The sequence below is a fragment of the Branchiostoma lanceolatum genome, chromosome 12 (assembly GCF_035083965.1).
Source record: "Branchiostoma lanceolatum isolate klBraLanc5 chromosome 12, klBraLanc5.hap2, whole genome shotgun sequence".
Taxonomy (NCBI): Eukaryota; Metazoa; Chordata; class Leptocardii; order Amphioxiformes; family Branchiostomatidae; genus Branchiostoma; species Branchiostoma lanceolatum.
In genome coordinates this window covers 2701590-2723681 of record NC_089733.1, presented here as the reverse complement: position 1 = coordinate 2723681, position 22092 = coordinate 2701590, and the positions used below count along the sequence as shown (strand labels likewise).

General features: G+C 43.3%; 1 protein-coding gene and 1 long non-coding RNA gene across 2 annotated transcripts; one reads left to right on the top strand and one right to left on the bottom strand.

Moving 5' to 3' along the window:
- Nucleotides 1–479: 479 nt before the first annotated feature.
- On the bottom strand, nucleotides 480–2613 carry LOC136446190 (uncharacterized). The gene is made up of 2 exons (XR_010757520.1): nucleotides 2256–2613; nucleotides 480–1462 (listed from the first exon to the last, which is right to left on the bottom strand). It is a non-coding gene; the product is annotated as an uncharacterized lncRNA (long non-coding RNA).
- Nucleotides 2614–13349: 10736 nt separating this feature from the next.
- Nucleotides 13350–21898, top strand: LOC136446175 (2-Hydroxyacid oxidase 2-like). The gene is made up of 8 exons (XM_066444492.1): nucleotides 13350–13527; nucleotides 14603–14754; nucleotides 16788–17040; nucleotides 17565–17725; nucleotides 18422–18513; nucleotides 18943–19101; nucleotides 19874–19943; nucleotides 20778–21898. The coding sequence occupies exons 1-8, from the start codon at nucleotides 13367–13369 to the stop codon at nucleotides 20870–20872; spliced, it is 1143 nt and encodes a 380-aa protein (XP_066300589.1). The 5' UTR covers nucleotides 13350–13366; the 3' UTR covers nucleotides 20873–21898.
- The last annotated feature ends 194 nt before the right edge of the window (nucleotides 21899–22092 follow it).

Sequence of the window (22092 nt, the reverse complement as noted above, 5' to 3'; positions counted from 1 at the left end):
GTTTTGTAGCAGAGGTGAAGGGAAAGCTCATTGCTGGCAAGCATGTGCATGGAGGTTACTAAGTGTATAAACCTCAGCTATTGTATAAACTTAATTTATATTTTACATCTTGCTTTGTTAACATTATCAAAATGTTTAGAATTATATCCTTTTATTTTTGTATTCAGTCGGTTGGAAATACAAGATTAGAAACACACATCATGGGGGTAATTGTGCATGAAGGAAACACATGCCTTTATGAAGTTATGGACTTGTCGTAATATCCCCAAGACTCCAACCTCGCAATGAACTCTCTTTTTCACATCCTGGTCAGCGAGGCAGGTAATGGTCCTTTTCCAATATTGAGGATTACTTGATCGATTGCGAATGAATGTTTTTCGTCCTTGTCAACTGTAGTTGATGAAGCCAGGAAGACCAGAGATGCGGGTACATGAAAAAGGGGACAAGGTTGAACACGAACCAAGTACTCGTCACGGAAATCTAACAAAAGAGATATTCATTACATTGCCTGACATGCTAGAGGACCATCCATTTGATGAGAACAGGTTTAGTAACCTTGATGCATACAAATGTGGCATCTGCCAATCTTTTCTGTACCTATCTGTAGTCATATTGTGAGTGCATCAGTAAGTCATTTCAGGCGAGGGCCTTATTTGTGATGCCAGCAAAATGGTAAGCCCGAAGACAGGATGACTATCAAACCGGGGGACAATGTTACCATTAAGGATGACAATAGCAACTACATGCTGTAAAATATCCATTTTTCTATAGTGTTACTATAAGCACAGCTGGACGTCGTGTAGAACTGAGTCTAGTGAATACTGTACAGGAATGTCTTTTTCTATTCGAGACACAAGATAGGTTGACTGTAGAGGATGACTGGCTTATAGGTTAGGTGGGGTAAGCAACAAAAGACTGCTAATGCAATGTTCATGTCAACAGAGCAGGATAATACGATTGCGATAGGCTGTTCCTGTGTACTTGTATGCACTGTTCTCTTGTAAGCTGTAGTCTCCAGTGGTCGACTGTTTCTCGTAATGTTCATTTTCATGTGGGTCACCCACAGCAGTTGACACCAGGAACAAGAGCAAATGATACATTATTTGTGGCTTAGGCATCCAGCAAACCCATCTAACTAAGCCGCACAAGCCCCCACTGAACCAGAGGCACAGTCCCCGAAGGCTGGGTTTCCAAGAGGCTTGACAGCTGTAATACCGATATACCTGACTAACACACTCTGAGTAAGCTGGATGTCCCGCCGTAGCCAATACATATTTGCTCTGTCACTTATGTGTAAATTTTGATGTGTTTGGAAGTTTCGTTGGAGCAGCTTCTGTTGTTGAAGGCTGGTTGTATTGTTTCAGCAATCTTCTGTAGATATTGGGATGATTTGCCACATTTGGAGATGAACACTTGCAGACATCACATCTCTGTTGTCACAATCCCTTCAAACTGCGTAGACCTGTGGGAAAGAAATACACTTAAAAGCTTTAATGCATAATTTGTTGTTTATAGCACACACATGTATCTTTCTATAAATAGGGACACGAGAGGGAACAAATAACTTCAATAAGCCAGTCACATTTTTGATTGGCAGGATATCATGGGGTTGAAAAAGCTACCTATTTTTTTACACTCGTGAGTCGTGTAGATTCCATTAGGTCATTATGGCTTTTATTCTGAGTATGAACCTCAAAATCTAACAACTGAGTACAATAATACAGTATGACTAAGGATGGCACGTTAGTTACATTTTCAAGAATACGAAGGTAAAAACACCCAAGTACTTTCTCAGGTGCTTGTGCCCTTCAATAAACTGTGCTGTTGGCCCTACGCCCACTACAGAAGTTTCCAGTATCATAATAATTTCAGTACAGACAAAGAACCACGCCACCCCGGTCCTTTGTTCTCTGCCTACAGGACTCGGTAACAGAAACTAGCATTTACACGCACAAAAAGCACAGAAATATCGTCTACAGACTCCAGGTTCCACACACACAAATACAAGGATTACATTTCTCCCGGCATTGGCGAGAATTTCCCGATTTCCCCGACATATGTCTCCCAGTCCCACATACGGCCGCCATGACCCTCACTAACTAAAACCTTTTACCACACCAGTTACAACCTCGAACCTCAATGTACTTATTCATGACTAAAACAGCTAAACTGCGCGGTAACTGGGAAGGTTTTTGTGGCAGAAAATAAGGCAAAACACTAAAACCCTTTCTGTTATAAAGATAGTACGTCCTCACCTCACAATGGCCGCCCTGGTCTGACTAACTTCCATGCCACACAGGACCGACGCATTCCTTTTGTATCCGTGCGCGTAAACAACTGGAATGCTTCTAAGATCCAAATAAAAGACTTCCTTACAGCTTACACTGTTAAAAAATTACAAACGCCAGTACAAAAGCAATTAAAACCAATAACACAATCGACGTTAGCCGCATATTCATATGACGTTCCCTGTTTGGCCGCACTCTTTTATGGCGGCACATGTGTACGCTTTGTCCGGGGAGGGTATTCGGTGGCGGCTGGATGATGACGTAAGTATTTCTGGAGGCTTACTTGGGGTTTTTCGAGATGCCGTTCTTTCAAACTACGCAAAACCGTAATGTCAAGCCGTCCCCTCGCCCCTGTAACCATCTTCTTTTTTCAACTTATAAGAATATAACACAAAAAAACTAAGAATAGACTTAAACGTTCGCTTTAGTGTTTTTTGTGAAGTTTGTGACGAGTTAGTGACGAAATTCAAGGGAAAATACGTTCTGAAATTGTGGCCAAAGAAAAATTAGTGCGTTATACGATATGAAAGCTTAGCCTCCACCAGGCCCTCTTACGGGCGTATGAATCGTCGAATTCGGCAGAAAAAGGAATGATTAGCCGGTAGAGTCAGTCCACAGTGAATATCACATTTCACTCCAAAGCTACTGCCTTTGTTCAGAAAATGACCAGATTAATTTTATTGCCTTTCTTCTTGCCGACATATGACAGACTAACGGAGCCAGAAAGTGAAACCCTGGAGTAGTTAGTCTGGTAGAGACTAATGAAAGCTGTCGCGGGCCCGAAAACCGCCCTTCCCCGTCTGAATAGGGCTAAGCTCATAAGAGCGAGTGTCTTGTCACATAACTGACAGGTATTACTTATTCACATTACCAAAGTTCTACAGAAAACAATGACAAAAAAAACACAGTAATAAAATGACGTCATACATATTTTAAGTATCACCTATGAAAGTTCATGTGTCTTAACTGACAGTCATTACTTATTTACATCACAAATGCTATACGTTATTGTGACCTTACAATTGATTACTTCAATCATCAGGCGAGTAGCCGTCAGAATGGCCCAAGTTACGTATAAATGACGGGAGAGCCCTGAACCATGGCAGACTTACGTAAAACAAGTGAGAAATTGACTTTGGCGTATATTTATAAGGGGTCTGGCTTTTCACCGGAATACCCCGGAATACCTTTTTTACACCGGAATTACCATTAAGGAGGGTGGATTCTATCGAAATACACTATGCTTTGATTAGTTAACATCACAGGTTGCTGTATTTTGGCATGGAATTATATATTTATGGCCCAGGGAACGAGAAATCACTACAAATTAGTGATGGCCATCGGCATCGGCGCCCCCGCCAGTCGTCAAGTTTGTTTTTATTGCGGATTACAATGTTTGTTAAGAAGGGTCATAGTGAGAAATACACAAAAGGAGGTGAAATGTCGCAAATACAGTATACTTTGGTAAGTAAACATCACAGGTTGGCATAATGTACGTTGGCATAAGATAACGTATACATGACCCTGGGATCAAGAAATCACTAGATCTAGTGATTTCTTGATCCCAGGGTCATGTATACGTTATCTTATGCCAACGTATATTATGCCAACCTGTGATGATAACTTACCATTAGGCGATCGGCGATAGTTCCCCGGCCAGTCACCATGTTTGTTTTCATTGCGGATTACAATGTCTGTAAGTTAACATTGCAGGTTGCTGTATTTTGGCATAAAATAACGTATATAGGATCCTGGGAACTTAGAGACATTTGATACCTGGCGATATGTTTATGATATTCTAAGTGCGATGAAGCTCTGCTCTCCTAAGGGAGGAATAAAGAAGAAGAAGACCTTTATTGTACATGTTTGCCACACTAGGCTTAAAACATTGGTCACTGTTGTGATATCAGTATTGATAACAGTTAGAAAGCACCCCTACCATCTGTATAGAATAGTCCAAACATGAATATTAAGTAGGCAGTACTCAAAGACCGGACACTGAGGACATTCTACCTCTTTCCGCCTGGACCACCGGATCGAGCATACACACTGTTGTACCACTACTAACCATTCTCATTACAAGAACTATAGACGCAACTATATGTCTGTGACTGCGTTACTTATGGAAGTGGATCAACACAACAACAGGAAGTACAACATGGTGTCAGAAGTGGGATCCTTTGAAGAAAGAGCTCGATCGTATGGAAGCTCTAGGGGTCATACAGAAGGTAGATGAACCCGGTCATACAGAAGGTAGATGAACCCACCGAATGGGTAAACTCACTAGTTGTAGTAGAGAAGCCCAAGTCAGGGAAGTTGAGGATATGTCTAGATCCGCGGGATCTAAACAAGGCTATCAAGCGCGAACATTACCAGCTCCCAACGCTAGAGGACATCTCCACGCGTCTCGCAGGGTCGAAGTACTTTGCCGTAGTAGATGCGAGATCTGGATACTGGCAGATCTGTTTGGACGAGGAGAGTTCTAAGCTGACCACATTCAACACGGCGTTTGGCCGGTACCGCTTCACCCGCCTTCCCTTTGGCGTCCATCCGGCGCAGGAAGTATTCCAGAAGAAGATGGACAGCATCTTCGGAGGTCTAGAGGGTGTCGAGGTAATTGTGGACGACATTCTGGTCCATGGCCCAACAGAAGAGGAGCTAAATAGACGCTTCCGGAACATGCTACAGCGGGCGAGAGAATGCAATGTAAAACTGAATGAAGAGAAGTGCGTACTGGCAACACAAGAAGTAGGTTTCTTTGGTCATATTCTGACAGGGGATGGGTTAAAACCGGACCCCAAGAAGGTGGATGCAATCACCAACATGAAGAGCCCCACAAGCAAGGCTGAACTGATGACCATGCTAGGAATGATAACCTACCTATCCAAATTCATTCCAAATCTGTCGGAGGTCACCGCTCCTATGCGAGAGCTGCTCAAAGAAGACGTCGAGTTCGTCTGGGATAGCAGCAGAGAGAGAGCCCTGGGTAAGGTGAAGAAGTTAGTGGCGGAGGCAACCACACTGACATACTACGACCCCGACAAGGAAGTGACACTACAGGTGGACGCATCAAAGTACGGACTTGGAGCGGTCCTGATGCAAGAGGGCAAACCAGTGGCATTCGCGTCCAAGTCACTCAACAACACGGGAGTAAACTATGCACAAATCGAGAAAGAGTTATACACGATAGTGTTTGGTTGTGAACGGTTTCACCAATACATATACGGCAGAAAAGTGCACGTGGAGTCCGATCACAAAGCGCTGGAATCGATCATGAAGAAACCTCTGAGTACAGCACCTGCAAGGTTGCAGAGAATGCTGCTGAGGCTACAGAAGTACGACCTCGAGGTGAGACACAAACAGGGCAAGGAAATTCCTGTCGCGGATGCCTTAAGCAGGCTATACCTTGACGAAACCGACAACATGAGCGAGAGTTTCGAGGCACAAATACATCTGGTTACATCACATCTGCCTGTCTCCACACAGCGACTAGAAGAAGTCCGCCGGGAAACAGAGAAGGATGCACAGTTGATCATCCTGACAGAGGCAGTGAAAGAAGGATGGCCAGAAACGAGACGGCAGTGCAATCCCCACATAGCCGAATTCTGGAATCACAGAGACGAGCTGACCGTCCATCAAGGGATAGTCTTCAAGAGCCAGAAGATCGTAATCCCGAGAGCCATGCGGAGGGAGATGCTCGACATCTTGCACCAGAGTCACATGGGTCAAGAGAAGACCAAGGCAAGGGCCAAGGACATTCTGTTCTGGCCAGGCATGAATGCTCAAATTGAGGAGAAGATACAACAGTGTTCCATTTGCCAGGAGCACCAAGCCTTCAACCTCAAAGAGCCGATGATACCACAGGCGGTCCCAGAGAGACCATGGCAGAACGTTGCCACAGACCTGTTTTGCTACAACGGTGACGACTTCATGATAGTCACAGATTATTACAGCAAATTCTTTGAGTTTGTAAAGCTCAACAAAACCAAGTCTACAGATGTCATCACAAAGATGAAAAAGCTGTTCGCAACGCATGGGATACCTGAGAAGGTGGTGAGCGACAACGGCCCACAATTCGCAAGCGAGCTGTTCGCCAAATTTGCAGAAGAATGGGGATTCAAGCACGTCACAGCGAGCCCCAGGTACCCGCAGTCAAACGGGTTGGCAGAAAGATCTGTTCAAACAGCCAAGCGCCTGTTACGCAAAGCAGAAGCAGACAAGAGAGACCCATACCTGGCATTGCTGGATTATCGCAACACACCGATCGACAGCCAGCTTGAGTCACCAGCTCAAATACTGATGGGCAGAAGACTGCGGACAAGACTGCCCACAACGAAAGCACAGCTAATGCCGAGAAACGTGGATCACAAGAACGTGAAGCTACATCTCGAAGCAAGGCAGCACAAGCAGAAAAACTGGTACGACAAAAGTGCCAGGAGTCTCCCAACTCTATCAACAGGAGACACTGTCCGAGTTCAGCAACAAGATGGTAGGTGGACACCTGCCAACGTACCAAAGACCAAAACGACAATGCTAGGCAGCTTCATCGACTCAATTCTTACCGGTCCGAGGCATGATTCCAACCAGTCCGAGGCATTTCCAACCGGTCCGCGATACATTTCCTTACGTGCTGCGGTAGAATTCCAACCACTCCGCGCCCGTGAGAATTTCCTGCCCTACGCGCTGCCCTGCGCTGCGTTCCTCGACAGAATTTCCTGCCCTACGCGCTGCCCTGCGCTGCGCTCCTCGACAGAATTTCCTGCCCTACGCGCTACCCTGCGCTGCGTTCCTCGACAGAATTTCCTGCCCTACGCGCTACCCTGCGCTGCGTTCCTCGACAGAATTTCCTGCCCTACGCGCTGCCCTGCGCTGCGTTCCTCGACAAAATTTCCTTTCGCGCTACGGCAGAATTCTAACCGTACCACGGCACAGCCCCCTGTCCCCCACTCTCATACAGTGGACGATCCCAGATGGGTCAAGGGTCACTCGTGTTGTGAATGTGAACAGCCAGTCAGGTCGTGTCGATGTTGAAAACTTTTTCAGTGCTTCGTTCTGACTATCACTGGCATCTCTAAAAACACGTGCGTGCAAACTAAAAGGAAGCCCTGATTGTCAATATCAACTAGACTCTACCAGTCTCCACGGGTCGCTGGGAAAATAGTAGAAATTAGCCAAATAGAGTCAAATGTTTGAAGGGAGTCGGCTACGGAGATAAGGTCAAATTGGCAACCCAGGCACTTTCACCACAAAACAATGTACACAACATTTAAATATTGGCCATAAAATTCATTGACAGAAACACACGGTCGATAATACAAAAGATATTCTTGTTCAGTCACGGGAAAATCCTGTTATAGCCCCAGCCATGAATAAAATCGAATGTTATGGAAATGCTATCATGTCCAAACGGGATTATAGGACCAATCTGTTACCAGTAGTCTGTGTTGTCCATGTATGAACTTTCATCAAATAACTCGATCATGCGATATGCTGAAAGGACTAAAAAACCACCGTAGGATTGTCCTGCGAGACAGGTCCGTTTATTTCAGGTTAAGAATCTGAAATAACACAGAAACAAGATGCAAGCTATAGTATAACGTTATATAATAGGAGAGCTGGCTGAGGAAGAGAAGGATGCCTCCGTACGGATCCCGTCAAGTACACCGCCTACTCATATGATATAACGTTAACGTTATATACTATAGTCTGCAGTACTGACAGTGTCAGGTTTGATGTCTCTTGAACTTTAATATCATAATTTAAACAGAGCCAAGCCGGTTTTATTGCTGTCACGGTTGTTGCAACAGCAAATGCCTATGACACACGGCGACGTCGACCCGTCAACACCATGGTAGAGTACCATGAAACACGTAATCGTAATGTTACCGTTATGAAAAAGGTCCCCGATACTTTTAGCGAAGGACATTATCCTTGAAAGTTTATATTTTCGCAGTTCACGTTCAACACTAGTGACCCTTGACCCATCTGGGATCGTCCACTGTATGAGAGTGGGGGACAGGGGGCTGTGCCGTGGTACGGTTAGAATTCTGCCGTAGCGCGAAAGTAAATTCTGTCGAGGAACGCAGCGCAGGGTAGCGCGTAGGGCAGGAAATTCTGTCGAGGAGCGCAGCGCAGGGCAGCGCGTAGGGCAGGAAATTCTGTCGAGGAGCGCAGCGCAGGGTAGCGCGTAGGGCAGGAAATTCTGTCGAGGAGCGCAGCGCAGGGCAGCGCGTAGGGCAGGAAATTCTGTCGAGGAACGCAGCGCAGGGCAGCGCGTAGGGCAGGAAATTCTCACGGGCGCGGAGTGGTTGGAATTCTACCGCAGCACGTAAGGAAATGTATCGCGGACCGGTTGGAAATGCCTCGGACTGGTTGGAATCATGCCTCGGACCGGTTGGAATCTTGCCTCGGACCGGTAAGAATTGAGTCGATGAAGCTGCCTAGCATTGTCGTTTTGGTCTTTGGTACCAACGTGATTAGAAAGTGCGACCAACCGAGATCATATGTCGTGCAAACACCAGAGGGTACCGAGTATCGACGCAACAGGAAACACCTGAGGACAACACCTGCAGCGACGACAACGGCAGCAACACCTGCACCTGAAACGTCAACTAAACCTGCAGTGACACCTGTTCCGGTGACGACACAGCAGTCAGCCACACCAGCACCTTACGTCACCCGATCAGGACGTGCGGTCAACCCTCCTAGAAAGCTGAATTTGTAATGCATGAACCAGAGTTAACGCACTGAATATGGACATTGAACATGGACATTGAATACGGACTGATCCTGAACAATAGAATAGATATGTTAATGCATGCTTCATTGAGGAAACTAGAGATAATGCATGTTGTTGCTCAACAAAGAAACTAACATCTTAAGAAGGGGGATGTTGTGATATCAGTATTGATAACAGTTAGAAAGCACCCCTACCATCTGTATAGAATAGTCCAAACATGAATATTAAGTAGGCAGTACTCAAAGACCGGACACTGAGGACATTCTACCTCTTTCCGCCTGGACCACCGGATCGAGCATACACACTGTTGTACCACTACTAACCATTCTCATTACAAGAACTATAGACGCAACTATATGTCTGTGACTGAGTTACTTATGGAAGTGGATCAACACAACAACAGGAAGTACAACAGTCACCACAAAACATGTTGAACCGATACAGTTCACAAGAAATTATTAAAGCGGTCGCGAGTTTGCCGCTTGAAGTCCATTGGGCGCACGCGTCCCACATTGATTATAACGCAAACATTGCCTATGTATGCCGGTGATCAAATAACAATCAAAACAGATATTAGAATAGAGGGCGCAGGGGGGATAATGAATGAATCACAATAATGCCCTATGCAGAATTGCTAACGCGCGAAAATTTGAACAGTAACATATTACCTAAAAAATTTAGAACTTTTGACCGACGCAAAGAAATGGAAATCGACCAAATTTCAAAATATGCCATACACTCTATACGAAATAAGCAGCTATGCTACAATTTCGAGTTCGTGAAAAGCATCGCGTTGCTAATTGAAAAGAGAACGGACCAGACAGACAAAGGAATTCAAATTTACAAACCCAAACGGGCAAAATCCACGCTACCGGTGTCGCGGATAGGTACTGCATTCTGCTGCTTAATGCGATAATCTGAGTTCAAGACTAAATAATGCCAAGGTTGGCTGTTATGTGGGGGATGTCATTGCTAACCACCTTTATTATGCAGATGACCTGTGTCTGATATGTCCCAGTGTCAATCTTTCCAGACATTGGTAGGAATGTGAGAAGAGGTCGGTCTTGAAAACGATGTAGGACTACCCACTTCGCTTATTCCAGATATTAGTATACAAGATCCGGTCCCGACAAAAGCTGACTCTTGTAGAACTTACTATCGCTTTCGAAGATAATGCCCGTAATGCAGAGAAAAGAAAAGGTGCACGATGGTCTGTCACTAGGGTATTCTTTCCCGTTGCCACGCGCGTTCGACAAGGTATCGGGTTACACGAGGCAACATTTTGGCTAACGGCAAAACATTTGTAAATAAACAAAATAGTGGGGACGGGAAAATCTTTTTAAAATAAAACGAAATTGGCGATTTTACAAACTTTGAATGTTGTAAATTTGCGCTGAATGGCTGAATTTTCTATATTTGCTCCCAAACACGATAATTCTCAGGTTTGAGGGAGCCCGTTTTTTCAGGGACATATCGCAAAGGCCAGGCTTCAAATGTAAGCGAATATCTCTTATTTTCGTATTTTTCGTCGACCAGGAGCAAAACAAAACTTTGTGTTTTTGGAATTTTTCAATTTCTGATTCTAAGTGTTGTTAAGATCGACAAATCTGTGAAAAAATGACATTTCTTGACATTTTTCGCACTCAATTGGCCATAATTCAAAATCAAGGGCATTTATCAAAAATCCCAAAAACACAAACCTCGGGAAAACCGTTACGGTCATTTTGAACTATAAATAAAGTAAGGTGGATGCTTTTGGAAGCTGATCCTTTACGATGTTTGAACGCTTGTCGTGCCGCACGGATAAGGGGAGCGGGTAATTGACATGGCCGTAAACAATCCTTCTAATATCCAAGGTCAGCAAAAAATGACGCCAGCAGCTTCGTTACATGTTAGATGTCCACAACAAACTCCTACGATAGATATACTCTCCAGAAAACAGGTGAAATTTGTAAAAGAAGTAGTTTTTCTCCTGATTCGGGGAAAGGGGCCCGACCGCGCTGGAATGACAGTAAAGACATGCAATGACCGCAGGTGACACAAAATCGAACGCGAGTTCGGATCGATTACGTCATTTCGAACATCATGGAACACCGTTCGAATTCGGCTGGACATGGGAGTTTCTGTGCATGAATTCGACCACCGTGGTGCAAGATATGAGGATTTGTTGAATGAAATTCACATTCATAGCAGCTACAAAGCAACGCTTGTCACAATTGAAATCGGTAGAAGTAGAAGTAAGCAGTAGTAAACCTTTATTTTCCTTGGAAGGCCCTGTCGGCCAGTACATATACATATACATGTATATACATGTCCGTTCTTCCCAGGGGTCCAAGTGGAGGGGGGGGGGGTGTCACGGGAAATGAATAAATAAACAATTTACAGAAAAAATAAATAATTAGTTAATACATTATCATAATCATACAAGTCATAATCGTCAGGCCAGTCCCTCGAGCTCTATATCCTGGTCTTCAAAGTCCATAGCGTTGGAGCACGCTGGGCATCTACAGGCAGGCTGTTCCACGGCCACAGAAATGCTCCAGACAGGGCCATAGATCTGCGGACACAACCCCTCGTCGCCCTAGGTACTTGTGAGAGGTCGCTTGTCTGGTAGCTCTGATGGCGCTCTCGCGGCAGGTCACAAAGAGTTCATTCATGTGTTCTGGCAACATGTTATGTAAAGATCTGTAAACTGTCAGGAGTTTTTGTGTTTTGTGGATACCCATAACATCCTTCCAACCAAGAAGCATGTGCATATGTGCAATAAGGGTTCTTGGCTGGAGACCTAGAATTAGCTTACCTACTTTATTCTGCATTCTTTGCAACCTCTGAATATGTACCATACTGGCACCATCACGGTGGTCTGTCACTAGGGTACTCTTTCCCGTTGCTACGCGCGTTCGACAAGGTATCGGGTTACACGGGTCAACGTTTTGGCTCATGGCAAAACATTTGCAAATAAACAAAATAGTGGCGGGGCGGGAAAATATTTTCAAAATAAAACGAAATGAGCGATTTAACAAACTTTGTATGTTGTCATTTTGTGCCGAATGGCTGATTTTTCTATATTTTGCTCCCAAACACGATTATTTTCTGGTTTTAGGAAGACCGTTTTTTCAGGCACACATCGCAAAGGCCTGGCTTCAAATGTCAATGAATATCTCTTATTTTCATATTTTTTGTCGACCAGGAACAAAACAAAACTTTGTGTTTTGGGGATTTTTTTAGTTCTGATTCTAAGTATAGTTAACATCGACAACTCTGTGAAAAAATTGCAATTTTTTACATTTTTCGCACTCAATTACCCATAATTCAAAATCAAGGGCATTTTTCAAAATCACAAAAACACAAACTTCGGGAAAACCGTTACGGTCATTTTGAGCCACTAATAAGGTAAGCAGGGTTCTTTATGAAGCTGATCCTTTACGATGTTTAAATGCATGTCATGCCGCACGGATAGGGGGAGGGGGTAATTGACACCGCCGTAAACAAGCCTTCTAATTTTCAATGTCAAAAAAGTTACGCCAGTAAACAACAAAATACCAGCATGGATATACTCTCCAGAAAACAGATAATATTTGTGACAAAAGTATTTTTTTTCTGAAGCGGGGAAAGGGGCCAGGCGGCGCGGGTTTACAGTAAAAACTTTCAATGACCGCAGGTGACCCCGAATCGAATGCGCGTTCGGATTCGATTACGTCATTTCCACCTCGTGGAACAGTGTTCGAATTCGGCTGGACATGGGAGTTTCTGAGCATGAATTTGACCACCGTGCTGGCATAAGTTAAGTGAGGAAGGAAAATAGTATTGTACAATGTTACCAGAGTAGTCTGTGTCCCAAATGATAGAGTGACGCATAGCTAATTTCAGCGATAGAATATTTCTTTATTTGTAGTGCTTTTGTACCCTCCCTTGTAATTAGTAATGTATGGTCCCCAAGGAAGCACAGGTGTACATCATTGGAATTTTGTCTGACAATCAAGGTTAGATTCGATCAGGTAAACGACTTGTAGCGTGTAGTTCTTTCAAATACCGCTAGGCTTATGACAGGTTGCATAATGTTGGAGGACGAATAATGTGTTTCGAGGGGCCAATGCCTAAACCTCCTTCATCAAAGTTCATATCATAAAGACAAAAGAACAAGCAAACTCGGGTAAATATATAACCAACTTAGGTCTACAGCAATTTACACGACAATAGGCTTTGCTTACTGTACTGCTGTCAAACAGACTGCGACATTTATTGGGTAAGCGCTATTAAAGCAGGTTTCGACTTTTAACCTTTCTCCGGTCAAGGTTGAACAATTTGGAAGTGTTACAACGTTGAACTTGAAGTCAGGATGTCTTCTGTGTCTTGCTGTGCGTCTCGAGCTCTCTTTTCGCGTCTTGAAGACTTTGAATCTTTAGCAGAGAAGCGTCTTCCCAGCGATGTGTGGGAGTATTACAGCTTTCCGTCCTGCAGTGGGTTCACACTTCAGGAAAACAAGCGGGCTTTTCAACGGTACGTTTATATTGAGAAAAGTACTCAGAGTAAAGTAAGGAATAATTACGTTCAATAGAATATAACCTCCGTCATATTTCATGTAGGTAATAATACTTCATGTTGCAACTTTTGAACTCGTTTTGGGTTCCATTACCTCCAGGCTTCGTTATACTTTTTCATGATATCTTTCAATCCAATCTCGATACTTTATAATCATCACAATTAGTTTCTAAGAATTTAGATTGTTATAAATGAAGGCGTGCCTCAAGCACGTTACAACAACGTCATTACTCAGATGGGTACCTACTGGCTGTAATATGATACAACATGGTGGATTATTATTATCATTATTACAACGACCTCGTTGCTTTCTTGCTGGCATCAGCGTTACATGTGGACTTTGACCTACCAACTTTGACGACATAGACTTTGAACGTTGACCTCCAGAGGACATATTGTGCATATAGGGGAGACTAAACACGGTTAAATAAAAAACAGGGTCTAAACCTTTGAAAATCCTATTTTCAAGGGTGGGATTTTTTGTGAAATCTGGTCAGTATAGGAGTGGCTCTGGTGGGATTATTAGACTCTGTATTTGCTGGATTAGGTAAAATAGATGGTCTGTCTCTACCTTGTGGGTTTTGGCACCCCCTGATATAGTGGGATGGTCTTCAACTGGGTGTCAGAAGCCTGTAGGACCTATCCAAGGGCTCGGATTTGTAGAGGTGTGTGTGGGGTGGGGGGTGGGGGGTGCGGTATATCTGGAGAATAGCCGTATAGAATTTGTCAGGAATGAATCTGATGACAGCTGACATGACTGGTTAGTATTTGAGGGTGAGTTTTTGTAGTCTGCTGTTTTGATTCCTGACATGATGACACCTTTTTTTTCTTGGTTGGTTGGTTGTTTGGTTCGTTGGTTGGTTGGTTGGTTGGTTGGTTGGTTGGTTGGCTGGCTGGCTGGCTGGCTGGTTGGTTGGTTGGTTGGTTGGTTGGTTGGTTGGTTGGTTGGTTGGCTGGCTGGTCGATTCTATCTTGTTTCCACCATATGTAATTCCTCCCTCTTTGAGCTTTTTGTACATTTCTGACCGCCCAGGTACCGACTGTTGCCACGTGTCCTGCGTGATGTGTCCGGTGTGGACACTGCGGCCACAGTCCTGGGCAGCCGACTGGACATGCCTGTAGCCATCTCACCCACAGCCCACCACTCACTCGCACATCCGGATGGGGAAAAGGCAACAGCAAAAGGTTACCTGTCATAAAATTGTTATCAACAAGGTTGTTCGTACATTTCAGTGCCTATTATGACCAAAGGGAAAATATATATTGTGGGAATGGGCCATTTTAGATTGGAATGGTCCATTTTAGATGGGGATGCCTTTGGTCCATTCTTACTTGCTTGGGTATCAAGTTGGGAAAGTCTATTTTGAACCTAGAATAGTCAATTTCTGGGCAGAATTTATTTTGGAATGTTCCATATTTGCACAGTGATTTTGAAACAGTCCAATTTGGTAGGGTTGTGGGACAGGAAGTGCAACATGACGTATTTGCTTGCAAATATTGCATTTCTAATTACAGAATATGTAATGTTGTAGTTGAACTGAAACTTGCTAATTTCATAAAGTTTCCTGCATTGTTATTAAAAAAAGTTCAATCAGGGCATTTCTCCAAGACCGAATTTGTATGTTGGGACCACAAAAATTTCACACTGTCAGTCAAAAAAATCTAAACTCTACGACATGAAATTGATGAAAATGTACTTTGGTAAGCTTAAAATTACAGATTCAACACCAAATATTAACAACATGGGCTCACAAATTGAAAAATATCTAAAGCTAGAGACAGCCCTGCATTCAATGATTTCATTTTTGCGTTCCGGCGCATGCGCGCCGGAACGCATTGTCCTGACTTTTACCTTGCAGGCAGGAACCAGGGAAGCTTGGTTCAACACTGTGTCGCACACAATAAGACCTTATATGGCAATACGTTCCCAAATCCTTGTATAGCCGTTGCCTTATATGGCAAGAGAGCACGAAAAGGCAGGCAGGCTAGATTTGCATGTGACACAGGAGGGCGACCGCATGTAACTGCTACAACTGTTCGGAAATATCATTGCATTGTGGTTTCGGACTTTGATATCCTGAAAAATGACCATATTACATCTATTCCACAAGATTGCAGAAGAAAAAAAATGATTTCGTCAAGAAAACGACCAAAAATCGGCATAAATGATACCATATAGTGAGGTTATAGCATTACGCCAGAATGACTAGTTACGTACCGCAGCTTGGCCGATCTGGCAACGCGAAGCACTTCGGACCCAGAAGATCTGGGTTCGTGTCCGTGCATGGATTTTTTCTTTCTTTTTAGATATTGAATATCAAAAATATATATTGATAGTATATTAATCTATCAATATCATATTTATGAATATCATTTTTTTTCATTAATAAATAAAGAAATATTTTATATTTGTTATTTTTAAATATTCATTTAATATATACAAGGCCTTTGTCTTATGAACAGGACTTCATAGATTCCAAACCCGGCATTCGAATTTTTCTGTTCATTGTAATGGAAAATACCGTGCAGCGGCTCCTATGCGCGGTAAGATGATTCTTGCAAAACACTCGCCACTAAACTTCTATCCCCGATGTAAACAGAGGCTCTTGATGTAGTTTGCAAAACAGCGATTCTTTGTTACAGTAGCAAATGCTCCATTGTTCAGTATCGACTTCATTCAGACAACACGGACGTGGAAAGTGGCGCCCCTCGGCACAAAACTATGGGAATTTTCATGAATTTTAGCAAAATTACCCAGGAAAATAAGGAAGAAATGTTGTAAATGCGGAAACCAGAATAATACGGATGAGGTAGCTGTTGATTTGTTTGACATTTGGTAGTCATTTTAGATAGAACCTTTCAAATTTTATGTTTTATTGCGTGTCATGTACATAATTACATTGATAGCTTTTATAATGAGCCTATTATACATTTTACAAATAAGTACAAGTTGTAGGCCAAGACCAGCTTTTTCAAAAGCACTTGAGTTAAGTGACGTAACTTCAAAATTGCTTTCCCCAATCTGCCTTTCTCTATTAAAACAGTACTCATTTCCCAAAATGACAATTTTTCTTATAGACTGAACAGCCCTTGAGTGACTTCCTCTGGCAGATTTTACTTCAAGTAAAGGGAAAAGACAATTCACACTCATAAACGTAGCCGAAACGCCAGCTTTTTTTAAAAGCTCTTGTTTCAATCATATTTCTTGTCTGTTGTAGGAGCAGCATCTGCCAACACAGCTTTTGTGGTCAGTTCCTTCGCCAACTATTCCCTGGAAGACATTGCCCAGTCCGCCCCACAGGGGGTCCGTTGGTTCTACCTGATTCCGCAGAACGATCCCGCCCGTACCGAGGAGCTGCTCCGAAGAGCCGAGAGCGCGGGATACACCGCGATCTGGCTAACGGTGGACCTGCCTCGGTTTGGGTTCCATAATCGTCGTGACAGTCGGATAGAGTCAGCAGAAGGCAAGAGGTACATGTACATGTATAACGACCATTAACATGTATCTGCTGGGTTACATAAAATTGAGCTTTCAACATAAATCCGCATCTTTGAATGATGAGTGTGTTTTAAACATCTATAGCGCAGCCACTCCATGTATGCAGATATGCATTGGGTTATACCCCTATTTTCCGACACCTACATGTATGTTCTGACACCTAGGCACCAGTGTTCTGACACCCCTTTGTTCTGACACCACCACATGTATGTTCCGACACCCGTGTTCCAACACCCCTATGTTCCGACATCCCTATGTTCCAACACCCCTGAGTTCTGACACCACTACATGTATGTTCCGACACCAGTGTTCTGACACCCCTATGTTCCGACATCCCTATGTTCCAACACCCCTATGTTCTGACACCACTACATGTATGTTCCGACACCAGTGTTCTGACACTCCTATGTTCCGACATCCCTATGTTCCAACACCCCTATGTTCTGACACCACTACATGTATGTTCCGACCCCCTATGTTCTGACACCCCATACAGGTTTCCTAATCTGACTTTTGACAACGCGCCCAGTGACGTTCGCTCGTCGGAGTTTTCCGCCTACTTGAACGACAGTGTGAAGCAACCAATCACGTGGGACGACGTAGTCTGGTTGAGGAAGAATACGCAGCTCAAAATCGTACTAAAAGGAATCCTTTCAGGTCTGCGAATAGATAATTATTTCAGCTCTTATGGATTTTTCTTTTTGTTTCTTTCTATTAAGCCACACCAACTTAGCTTGTTAGTGGGTGGATTTCAAAAAAATTATGCTGAAATAGAAAACATGCTCTGAAATAAAAACAACTGTAGACCGAGGTTGATTTACCTTTGTTTATTTGTTTATTCAGTTTAATTTGCACTTAAAAATAATAAATATATAACAATGAAATACAAAGGAGAATATAACAGTGCAGTGTAAGGAATGTCGAAAGCTATTTTGCTTGCCTTTGAATATTCTAACCTGTATAAACATGACATTGATTATTTTGTACTCAACAGTTTTTCTTGATACAGTATTCTACTGCTTAGAAAAGTATAGCATCTACCTTCAAGGTAGAAAATTGTAGTTTCCTGTTTTTTTCTGATTGAATAGCCTTTTTAGATTGATACAAACAGTTTGACCTGCTATTTTGCTATTATAATACTACAAATTTCTACTTTGAGGGTAGATTAAAGGTTATTCTTTTTTTAGGTAATATTAAGCAAAACTATTGAGTATGAAATGATGCAATGTTACATTAAAGGTAACACATCCAGAGAAGCGATATTAAAAGACAAGTCAAATTCATTTGTAGAGGTTGATTTAACTTTCAACAATGAATGTTGTTGTGCGTTTGAAGAGAAACTTGTCTTTACAGCTGAGGATGCAAAAGAAGCAGTAAAGGTTGGTGTTGACGGTATCTGTGTGTCCAACCATGGGGGAAGACAACTGGACGGAGTACCTGCTTCTGTAAGTTGTACTCAGGGCATTACCCCATGCAGAGCCTTGCCACTCAGTGGCCTATACAATACACCCTGGGGGAGGCTCTGCTAAACTGGGCTGAGGTTTCCACTTTTGTGGACATGGACTGCATAACCAGCAGTCAGCCAATCAGAGATCGATCGAATTGCCTAAATGTTTTCTTTTGGTAAAGTCTGATTCTCGGGCTGACAGCTGACAGCTGGTTAGAAGCCACGCCAACAAAAGTGGAAACCTCAGCCAAGATGGATTGAGTGAGTGAGTGAGTGAGTCACTGACTGCCTGACTGAGTGAGTGACTGACTGACTGACTGAGTAACTGACTGAGTAACTGACTGAGTGACTGACTAACTGACTGACTGACTGATAGAGGGGTCTTCTTGGGCAGGTTTGACTCTTCGATATCTACCCACTCTCCCAGATCGATGCACTACCGGACGTTGTCCGCGCGGTGGCCGGTAAGGCGGAGGTTTACGTGGACGGAGGTGTTCGGAGTGGGGCGGACGTGCTGAAGGCCTTGGCGCTCGGGGCGCGATGTGTGTTCGTCGGCAGGCCTGTCCTCTGGGGACTCGCTTGTGATGTAGGTTTTGAAAAACACTTTAAATTTCCCTTTTTGCAAACTGTAATGTATCTCTGTGGTGTAGTGGCCTGCGCCTTTGTCTCTCACCACATCTGGTTCCATTTACTTGGATCAGAAGTTCTGGGGTTCAAGCCCCAGGTAGGACATCTCTGGACAAGAGGCGCAATGAGTCATACCAAAGACTTTATAAAAATGGTACATACTTGTGAAACAGTAGCCCCCTGCTACAGTGATTGCACAACAGTGTGGCCCAGGGCTATGAAATGGAGATGGGCACTGCCCTATCAATAATGGTGTGGGAGGATTTTAACTTAACTTTTTACTAATGTATGGTAATGATGAACACATGCAACACCCCCTCTATAGCTCATTTTTTATAAGTCGAGTATAGATTGTGCAAAAAAGAGAGGGATTCAATTTATTCAAAGTGCAAAGCTTGTTTGCCACTTTGTATGCTTAAGTAATATGGACAAATTCACATTCATTGTGGCGCTTAGACAAACCTAGTAGCGTCTGGGTTTTTTTTAATGACGGAAATTTAAAAATGTCCATCATTACAAAGAAACAAGAAATAGCTGATGGAATATGTTCGTTTATCGTACTCAATTTATGTAGCTTGCATAGTATTTATGTATTTTTCTGTCAACCCTTCTTTTTTGAACTCCTCTGTACTTAGCCCGTTGGACGAGTATGTACAATAAAGATCTTCATTAATTTCGTTTATAGATATCTGTCAGAATTGATGTACAAAATTGACAAGTTTCCGTTGCAGGGTGCGGAAGGGGTCCATCAAGTTCTACAGCTGCTGAAAGAGCAGCTGAATCTGGCCATGGCACAGGCAGGTATGTGGAACACTCATCTAATATGATTACAGATTATAAATTCAGTGGTATTACGTAACCATGGGACAATTATTTTCTATGTCCGTGGATTTGCAGCTTCATTTTCTCTTATTTTGTTTGTGTTCTTGTATTTCAAAAATAGTTACTCAACAACTGGATAAAATTTGGAAACAGTCAAACGTTTCTGACCTTCATCAACGTGTTCTTGTATTTGTTTGTTTATTTATTTAACCAGGGGAATCATGTCCCCAACTGACAATTTTCAATGGGCCCTAGGGGGAAGACCACAAAAAAAAGTTATCTACATCAAACTCAATCAAAATTACTAGAGATAACAAAAGAAAGCTACGCAAACTACAAATTGATACAAAACCAAAGTATTCGCAGATTTCACTGTGAACTCTTTACCGCATTCTTAAAACCACCGCAAAAAGCCGTTCCATAGTGTGACTGTGGCGCTACTATAATTTCAAACGCAAACTCAAAACCACCGCGAACACTCATTTTCTCCCTACTGCAAAATGCCCGCGAACATTTCTGCATTTACAGTTAGTATGCTCGCTAATTGAATACAGTAGAGTGGCAGAAAGTGGGGGCAGGATGCTAGACACTTTGGGACACTGACAGGATGGTTAGGTCAATGGTCCCAGAAAAACTAATTTCCAGTCAATTTCCTGCTTTATGCATGTCTGTTGCCCTTCCGGAGACAGTGAAAAAAATGCATCAGACAGAATCAGCAAGACTGGAATTCATAGGAATAAATAAAACAAGAGACAGAACCTGCAAATATTTTATGGCGGTATGACATCTTTGACTTCTTGTTTCCCACTGCAGGTTGCTCCCGGGTGTCAGACATCAAACCATTACTGATCGTACATGAGTCCTACTACCTTCGTGGCCGCCACTGTTCAGACAGCCATCCTCATTAATCAGGACCCCTATCGCTCCACGTTACATCGCTCGCGTAAGGGGCCCTGATAAAAAGCCCCGCCAGACATGGTTATGACGACGTCGCCACCAAAACAGCTTCAGCCAATCAGAGGGGTTTGCTTCCTCTCATCGGAAGCCAACGCGCAAAGAACGCTGGGAAGCTATCAACCAATCAGGTTACGTCTTACATCGCTACTTAATTATTCATGAGCAACTAACGACTTTTTGTGCCAAATAAGGCTAACTCATTAATCATTAATGAGCAACTGTCAGTGACGCCCCCATAACCATGTCTGGCGGGGCTTTTTATCAGGGCCCCTTACGCGAGCGATGTAACGTGGAGCCATAGGTGTCCTGATTAATGACGATGCAGACAGCTAGAATCAGGAGAAGCTAGACTGAAGCACAGCGCGGATCCGGAGAAAAGAACTTTGCAACAGAACTGAGTCAGCTTACACTTACGTCCCGAAGATTTCAAAATAATCACAGTTAAAGAGGAAGCCTGCGCTATAAAATCACCCAATAAATTCAGCTAACGTAAACTCCAAGAGTCAGTCTGCTACTGGTGGGCTATCGGTGGAGGCCTGGCTAAGACAGTGACTAACACAAGTTACTCTTTGATACACTGTTGAAATGTAACAGACAGCAGACATGGTAGATAAGGAATTGAAGTTGTATCTGAAAAAGTCAGCTTCACCTAACCCAGAATATAAAGTAATGACAACCCTGGCTTGCCATGCTCTTACTGGTAATGTGAGACATGGCTGGCAGTTACATGTACATAGCCCCTGTCTGTACTGGTTTCTGTTTAGACTGACAAATTGATACCATATTACAAGCCACACTTCTAGAAACACAACTATCAAAGCTTATTTTACTGTGAGGAAGATATTGTCAAGCTAAAAACATAGAATTAGGCACTTTGATAATCAGATTTGAAAGTTGAAATTGGAGCACAAGGTTGGTTTTGCAAAAACTGAAAGTTGTAGATGGTATAAGCCTTGATTATGTAACATCTACATGTATCTTGGGGGTAAGGGGAAAGCCCTGTATAGGTACCCGTACCCGTATAGGTACCCGTATGGGTATACCGGTATACCCCATTTGGGGCCCCAACAAGCCAGGAAACACGCTATGACGGCCGCCATATGGGGCACCCAGAACGGCTGTTTTTTACGGTCTCCACATTGATATAAGACACAAACAGTTGACTATACTA

Coding starts and splice junctions, on each gene's coding strand:
- LOC136446175 (XM_066444492.1), top strand. CDS start 13,367: ATGTCTTCTGTGTCTTGCTGTGCGTCTCGAGCTCTCTTTTCGCGTCTT. Junction 17,726..18,421: donor ACTAAAAGGAATCCTTTCAG/GTCTGCGAATAG, acceptor TTGTCTTTACAG/CTGAGGATGCAAAAGAAGCA. Junction 19,944..20,777: donor TCTGGCCATGGCACAGGCAG/GTATGTGGAACA, acceptor TTCCCACTGCAG/GTTGCTCCCGGGTGTCAGAC.